Source organism: Nylanderia fulva, unplaced genomic scaffold (genome assembly GCF_048542155.1).
Source record: "Nylanderia fulva isolate GAGA-0341 unplaced genomic scaffold, ASM4854215v1 Scaffold12, whole genome shotgun sequence".
NCBI classification, from domain to species: domain Eukaryota; kingdom Metazoa; phylum Arthropoda; class Insecta; order Hymenoptera; family Formicidae; genus Nylanderia; species Nylanderia fulva.
Window position 1 is genome coordinate 2,997,618 of NW_028189409.1, and position 8,679 is coordinate 3,006,296.

At 35.1% G+C, this 8,679-nt stretch overlaps 1 protein-coding gene across 1 annotated transcript; it reads right to left on the reverse strand.

Moving 5' to 3' along the window:
* Positions 1–5,266: 5,266 nt before the first annotated feature.
* On the reverse strand, positions 5,267–8,102 carry LOC114942609 (cilia-and flagella-associated protein 96). Its single transcript, XM_085490228.1, has 4 exons — positions 7,947–8,102; positions 7,686–7,873; positions 6,972–7,248; positions 5,267–5,652 (listed from the first exon to the last, which is right to left on the reverse strand). Exons 1-4 carry the CDS (start codon positions 8,017–8,019, stop codon positions 5,267–5,269), a joined length of 924 nt encoding a protein of 307 aa, XP_085346354.1. The 5' UTR covers positions 8,020–8,102.
* Between the last annotated feature and the right edge of the window lie 577 nt (positions 8,103–8,679).

Genomic DNA, 8,679 nt, shown 5'->3' on the forward strand with positions numbered 1-8,679 from the left:
TTGACCGCCTACAATTTTGGATCTGGTCTAATCTATTTTTAACTAGGTATCAAGTCTTCAAGTATTTGCTTTAAAGAAGAAGACAGGTATTTAATCAACTTCTTTATAATCGTCTGTGATTGATCGTCGATAATTTTGCCCATCAGAAGAACGGACATATTTAAATGCGACCTTTGTTGAACCCTTATTTTTAACCGCCTACAATTTTTGATCTGGTCTAATCTATTTTTAACTGGGTATCAAGTCTTCAAGTATTTGCTTTAAAGAAGAAGAGAAGTATTTAATCAACTCCTTTATGATCACCTGAATAAAAGTTATTGATGATGTCAACCTGAAGGAAAAGGAAGAAGAAGATTGACAGTTGGGCCAAAAACATAATTGTAATGAGTCGATTTAATAGTCGCAGATTTGTTTAAGAGAAGGTATAGGAGGAGCGTTTTCCTAAGAAAGTCCATAACAAAAGCGTCATATCTCGACGTTCATATCACTTCTGGCGGGTCGATCAGTATCCACTTTCAACGAGAATATCCCACGAAATGCGTGATAACACCGATGGAGCTCCGAAGTTGGAGAAGACACGACACGGGCCCGATTCGGGGCCGCGCTATCGAGAAAACCCGGGTGGATGAAAAGTTCAAAAGTGCAGCGGGGGCGTAATATTATTGTATAAACGGATGTGTGAGTTGCTCTGGGTGCTCTGGGAGATCACGACGGAGGAATATGTAGCCGCATTCGATATTCTTTAGAATCTCCCGGCGCGCGATTCAACCTATTCTTACAATGTATATACTGGATTTAGCTCGTGGAGATAGATATTCCTAACATTCGTTGAAACGGCCGGCTTTACGGCAGCTTTCGCGCTGAAAGCTCGCCTCGCATACAGCTTTCTCCCTGTACCGAGAGCTCGTCTCTACCTTCTCAAACACATTCCGCACGCACATTCTATTCCACGAGGCGAGACACCCTTTCCTTCCTATCTTTACCGCGCCAGCGAAACCAAACTGCCCGTCTATTTGTTCCATCGACGATCGTCCGGTTCCTCTTCTCTTCTTCCGCTTCTTTTCATCCGGATCCGTCGCCGATCTCCGCTTCCGCTTTTTCCCACCTTCGATCCTTTTGCACCTTCTATTCTTCTCTCCCTTTTTTTTTTTTTTTTTTATTTTTTGCCTCAGTTTTATTGCTTCCGCGTCTCTTGGCATCGTGCCGTGCTCCATCTGCGCGCATACCAATCAACAAATAGGAAGCTAGATGCAATAAGAGGCGCAGATTGCCGCGAGAGAGAATGCAAATATCACAAACACTGGGAACCGTTATCTAAGAAGGAAATATTGATCGCGCCCGTAATACGGACGATTTCTCGCCTCTCGCGATCATTTGCGGGTGCCCAGGCGCAATTTATTCGTATTAGCATGTTGCCGTGACGATAAAATTTCCATACGGAATATATCCTTCGGACGCATGCATAGAGAAATTTGTAGAATACTCTGTATATTTTATATATGCTAACGTATGAGAATTTATTCGACGACACTCTCTTACGAGTGTCAGCTCGACATTAGCTGGCTTAAGATGCGAATACTAATGCCGCGCGATCGTCGTTCTTTAATCATTCGGTATCGAAGCATTGAAATGTAGGAAGATAAATTACGGCCACGTTATTTATCGTTCTCGCGCGAAATATAATTTCTTGAAGGTTTATAAATATGATGCCGCGTGGAATAAATAAGGATCGCGCCGCGCGAACTTTGCTGTGACTTTTCTCTCTCTCCCTCTTTATACTAAATCAAATCACGTTTTCCGTTTTTCCTCGGCGGACATTGGGATAAAGACGTCCGACCAGATTCCGTGCACGGAAAGAAGAGTATCGTTTTAATCTCGTTGACCCTAATGATAAGACCCTTTACGTAGCCGAACGACGGCAATATAATTATCCACTTCTCCGATAATAATTAATCGAAACGGAGGATACTGCCACGTGCTTTTTGATCATTTGCAATCTACGTCTGCTAATTGAAAAGGCATCGGTCTTGAGAAATATTTAACATTATCACTTTTAACGGGAAGAAAGTAATTATCAGAAAATTATAAAAAAATCTAATTATCTATGATAATAAATTTCACAATAGTATATATGTATTGATGTAATTAATGCGTTATGTAAGACCGATTTTAAGTCTTACCTCAAAATTGTCAAAATTAATTAAAATAATATAAATTGTCAGTGTAAAATTAATAAGATCTTTTATTTTTTATTTCAACCAAACTGCGACTATATTGTTTTGTTCAATCGAGAAATATTTAACATTATCACTTTTATCGGGAAGAAAGTAATTATCAGAAAATTATAAAAAAATCTAATTATCTATGATAATAAATTTCACAATAGTATATATGTATTGATGTAATTAATGCGTTATGTAAGACCGATTTTAAGTCTTACCTCAAAATTGTTAAAATAATTAAAATAATAAATTGTCAGTGTAAAATTAATAAGATCTTTTATTTTTTAAATTTCAATTATTTTTATTTTTACCTATTTATTTATTTATTTGACTTTGTTATGAAGTTTTAGATTGCGAAAGACACATTAGTTTTGTCTCGATTTTCTTAACGCGTATAGTGACTAAGATTCTTGCTAACAACAGTTAACATCTATTTATTTCTTGCTTACTTCTGTCAATTCTACATTGTTCATTAAAACAACGGTGAATATTGTCGGTGGTATGCAGTGAATTTGATTTACTGTATTAATTTATTATGCATTTACGTTTGGTATGTAACATATTTTTGTATATGAATTTATAATTATTTGTTGCGATAAAATGTATTAAAATTATAATTATTTTTATGTAACTTTTTATAGATTTACTTGAAAAGGGCTGCAATGACAGCCGAAATGTTGTATTTTAACTAATTATTTATAATAAATAATTGCCAGTTTGGTCGACTTTTACCATTGAGGAAAGATTTTTATTAATTATTACTGGCGAACCTTAAAGATTATTATCTCTTTTATTTTTTATTTCAATCAAACTGCTACTATATTGTTTTGTTCAATCGCACACTATACGTTTCGACCATCGGTTTTGGTTCTTTTCCAGAAAAGAAATCAAAGCTTACAACACTTGAAAAGGGACCAAAACAGATGATTGAAACGTAGTGTACGATTGAACAAAACAATATACTCAGTTTGATTGAAATAAAAAAGAAAAAAATCGTATTAATTAAAATAAGAAGCTTAATAATTTTATAATAAAACATATATCAATCTACCATTCGATACTAATTAAAAAATAGCTGAAAGGACAATTATATTTATTACCTATTAAAAAAATTTTCTCAAAATTGTCAAAGTTAAATTCTTCGGATTCTAACCAGCCTCTAGGTCTCTCTCTCTGCTTTTTCAGAAACGCGCACGTTCAGAGATACATATACGATCTACGTACAAACTTATACATATATCGCGGAAAGGGATGACCGACCGTGCGACTGCTTCGAGTCTTGTGCAATGCTCCTCTAGGTAGTACCGGTGAGTATTGGAGAGGCATCGCAATGCTTGGAATGTTTAATACCGGCGCAACGACACGGCACGGAGAAATGGTCGGCTTCAACCGCGGAATAAATCTCGTGGAATCATACCCGCCTCCCACTGCCATTTCTTGTCTGCCACGTGCTCTCGCCGAGAAATTTTTCAGAGGCGGAGAAACGCTTATTGCATTTCTATACGTAACACTCCGCCTTATGGAGGAGAACCGCGGCCTCGCCGAGAGACTTTTACGCAAGTCACGAGTTTAAGATACTAAGTTCATTCGCCAGAAAAAAATTCACCACCTTCCCCAGCCATTGGGAAATACCGCGAGCCGCGAGATAATGAAAAAAAAAAAAAAAAGCTTCTCTCGTCTCGACGTATTGTTTTATGCAAGAAACACGACAAATTTTTCAGATACTTTTCTCTTTTTCTCCTTTTTACGGAGAGAGAAAAAAAGAGAGAGAGAGACGGACGTTCTTCGCGCTCCGACGACTCATTAACACGCCGCAATTCAAGACGAATGGCATTTATCCTAGTATATAACACTACGAGCGTACCATATATATACACACACACATACACGTTTTTGCTCGTTAATTCCAGTCCTGTCTGGAAGGTGGAGTATGCTATTTTTTTTCTCTCGGCAAGTAAAACATCCCCGCTAATTACGCGCCCTTACTTGTCCCTGGCCAAATACGAAGAGAGGAACGTTCTCGTAACTTCGTTTTCCCAGCTTCAGCGTCACCGCGATTTCTGACCATTCGGTCGGCCCGATGGTCCCCTGTCGTCCCCAAGTACGGGATGTTTGCCGGGAACGTTTAATTGCGATTGCCAAGAGTCGACTCCGACGGCGATAGAACGTTCGTTAGAATTTCATTAGGGTCGTAAGATCGAACGCGTCCGAGTGATTCGCTTTGAAAGGGCTCGCCAGGAAGCTGCGCTTCGGCCGTGTTTGCGAACGGTGCCTGCCTGGTTCGTTGCCGAAAAACGATTTGTCGGTTTGGCCATTGTAGCGATGGAATTTGCGATAGCTGGAGGCAAAATGGCGCCGCTATACGATACCGAATCATGTGTATTGCATTGTGTGGACACGATGAAACAGAGGCGCATTCACCGGTCTTTCGGAAATTCCACAATGTCTCGGAATGAAATTAGTTTCATAAACTAGAATGAAAACTGTCAATAATTGAATATTATTGGATGATCGTTATTAAGTCGTTTATTTTTTTTTTTTATAATAAGTAATTTAATTTGGTCAAACAATGTGGGATAATGAAAATTAATATTATATTATGTTAGAGATAAAATTTGGAAAATTTTTAATATAATATAAATATTAAATAAAAATAATTAATATTATAATATGTGAAAGAAAATAAATATGAAATATTAAGGAACGTTTTATCAAAATAGAATTTAAATAAATTAAAATTAGAAATAAAATTTAAAAGGTAAAAGAATATTATATTTCATAATTATATTTGAGTGGTCTAATTATATATTATCTTATTATGAATTTATTCAAAAATAATCTCACAAACAAAATAGTATAAAGCAACAGCTGCATATAAAATATAAGATACAAAGAAGAAATGAGGAACTATTGGGAAGTTAAATTAAATCTAATTATTTTTAATTAAACTCGATATGACTTGCAATTAAACAGAAACAAGTTTCGTTCATGGAAAGGGTCAAGAAAAAAGTAATCGAGTGTTGGTGCAATTAAAAAAATATTTCTTAGTGTAGAGGATACACTCGTTCGCGATATTCTGCATAATTACGGGCATTACACGATATCTTTGTTATCTGGACGATAATACTATTTGTATATTTCGAACGTCGGGACGGTCCGCTGCTTAAAAATTTCGGCTTGGCAACAACTTTAGCCTTATCCTTAACATAAGGCTCGTTCGTGTATTCTGGAAACTTGCTGAAGCAACCATCGTGACTTCCGCCAGGTTTCTTGGGGAAAGGAACGTAGAATCGCTCCACACCGAGTTTCTTCTTTGCAATTTCGATGCGACGAATGTAAGTGGGTCCTGGCATCTCATCCTCGTAAGGATTGGGAGGAAAATAATCCAACGGCGCACTAGTCGTCAAGAATCGACCTTTAGACACCATCTCTGTTCCATTAAAGTAATGCGATTTAAAATTTAATAAATAAAAAAGAGCACTCATCAACAATTTAAACGAATTTTCAAACTCACGAAGTAGCCAAATTAAGCACACTACGCATGTAATAAATATATGTATAATATATAAATATATGTATAAATCGATACTAAAAGTACCAAAATAAATTTCAAAAATAAATTCTACTAAGACATTTCTAATTTTTATTAAAGTTTGATAAATTTTCTACTTTTTATTAGAAACTTTCGCATATATAAAATTTGTAATGTTATGCAATTGTAAGAAATCCTCTGTGAGAAAAATTTCAAACATTTACAACATTAATTTAAATTTTATTTAATTGCTGTCGAATGTTTTTTTTCCAGGAAGGAAGTTTATGTGAGAATTAAAAATGTTTTCCTCACAAAAGCCAACGAAAACAGGCAATTCTTTTTTTTATGATGAAACTATAATTAATCACGTGTTGCCGTATAATATAAAAAGGAAGTATTCCGAAAAAATTCCAATCTCCGTCTATATTTCATTCTCTCATTATTACTTTTTTTTACACAGTAATAGTCTTCATAGCATATTGTATACGCATACGAAATAATTAAAGGAAAGTGAGAGAAAAATGACAAAATATAATTTAAACCTTAAAATGATTTTAATTGGCGGCACAAAATGCGAAAACGAATTTCACATCATTATTAATACTATGTTTTCCTAATTATACAAAAATACTTTGTGGCAAAGATATATATATTTTTTATCACACATAATTTTATTTACGAAAATCACAATGAAAATCATTGTTTAAATTTTGCCTCACGTATACGGAACAACTCGAACAATTTTTCAGAATAAAAACGCAATATACAAGACTTATTAACTTTTCCTCCAGGTACAGAATACCGTCTGCAGAATACATATTTCGTAACGAAAGAATTATAGATCTCAAAGTGCTTTATAATATGTGCGATAAAATAAGGAAGAAAAATGTGCTCGACAACAGCTCAGTTTCTAGCTGCGCGTATACACGTGATTCCTGCTCTCATCATTTTCAGCTCAGCATCGAAATAAACTCGTCGTTCTAAAATAAATCTCTATCAGTTACCAAGAGTGAACAGACACAATATTAAGGCTACGCTCACTCCTTCGATTTTTTTTTTTTTTTAATATGAAGAAAATAATATTCTTTCTCGAAAATATCTTAATATCGTCTACCAAAATTATGCATATGAATAATTTATCAAGAATTATGCACAAGAGATGAGAGCGAGAGGAGGGAGAAATCGGATCAGAAAGGGCGTAACGCAAACACATTTACTTTTACGGACTATCCTTCCGACAGGATCGTAAGGTTCATGGGAGTACTCTGGATAAGGATTGAGGCAAATATCCGCGTAACCCGGCCCACCGAGCGGATTGGGTTTGATTTTCATATTAGGCAGAGCCGGCGTCTTTTTTCTCGCTTCCACCCTCGGTCCCGGACTGAAGTAAGAAGATTTAGCGAAGCATCCGTACCAATCTCCGGGCGACGAGTGTTTCTTCGATGGAGATGTCGGCAGCATACGGCCACCAATCTTCTTCCTATCATCTAGTAACTGAAACGATCCCGTCGAGCGCATATATAAAAAAACAAATATACACTCTTTTCGTCCCTTCTTTCCCATAGTGTTCTTATTAAACCAGAATAAACAGCCTCGAAATACGGTTGAAGCAGATTAAAGACGAAAATTAAATATTGACGAATAAAAGGAATTTTAATGACGCGCCGATTATAATTACAAATGCAACAAATTAAATAGCATCAGCTTGATTAGCGATGCTTCGTAACCGCACATTGAATTAAACTTTATTAAAAGAGATCCTTCAACGAATATATATATAAAAGTTTCCTTTCTGTAACGATAGGATTTAATTAAAATTAAAATCTTAATCAATGCAATAAATTCTACGCTTTTTCTCTTCCTCTCATAATTTTTCGGTATCTTAAGTCTCGATGAACGATCAGATTGATTTCATGTAAAATATTTTTTACCCGTTTCTTCGCTTCATGGCGCCATAGTTCTGTAAGTGCTTCGCCTTCAAAAATTCGTTCGAACTTCTCCTCGAATAATTCACTGGAAGGTCCGCTGAGAATTTGCCGTCCTTTAACGATTCCCTCGCGAAATTGTACAGGGCCCCGATCCTGATCAAAGGGGCCCGGTGCAGGATCATCAAAGAAACCTGGAAAGCTTCATCTCTTTGAAAATCCTTAGAAATCTATAATAATACACGCATTGACAATTTTATGCATTACCCACTCGTTCAAGATCAGTTTTTCCATATTGATGGCCAATAGTCGAAACATTTATTACGCTTTTCTTACTCATATTTTTCCTGTTTCATATAATTTCTACATTATATATAATTTTCTCTTTGAGGTAACCTAAAGCTTGACGTCACGATAAAATATATATTTTTATGAACGATCGTCGTTTATCGAAAAAAGAACGGCAAAAGTTGTTAATAGAATAAATAAACTTAATATTGTAATCTTTCTCCTTAAAATTTACCTACATATTTTTGCATAAACATACATACGTTATTCATGTGTTCGTATGAACAAAATAATACATAAATATATAATTTACTTTTGTATTAATATTTAATTTTAATTATATTAATTATGAAATTTTAATTTTAATTATGTTAATTATTAAATTTTAATTATATATATTAAATAAATAATTTAAGAACAATTTTTATAAAATAAATAATATTATTGAAAACATTAAATATGTATATAATGTTATATAATATTTATATACAATATAATATAACAGTGTATCGTCACGTAAATCGCATTACGGCATTTTGAAGACTAAGTATTGGACTTATGAGTAATTGACCTGGTTCCTGTCAGTAACGAGCCGTTCTTAATGAGTTGACGCCGGCACCAGCGGATATCTAGCGGCATCCTCATTGTGGTAACAGTGGAAACATTTCATTACCGCCTGTTTGGATAGACTCCACTGAATGAAGGAGTTGCG

Coding starts and splice junctions, on each gene's coding strand:
- LOC114942609 (XM_085490228.1), bottom strand. CDS start 8,019: ATGAGTAAGAAAAGCGTAATAAATGTTTCGACTATTGGCCATCAATAT. Junction 7,249..7,685: donor GCCATGAAGCGAAGAAACGG/GTAAAAAATATT, acceptor GGATCGTTTCAG/TTACTAGATGATAGGAAGAA. Junction 5,653..6,971: donor CGGAAGGATAGTCCGTAAAA/GTAAATGTGTTT, acceptor TTAATGGAACAG/AGATGGTGTCTAAAGGTCGA.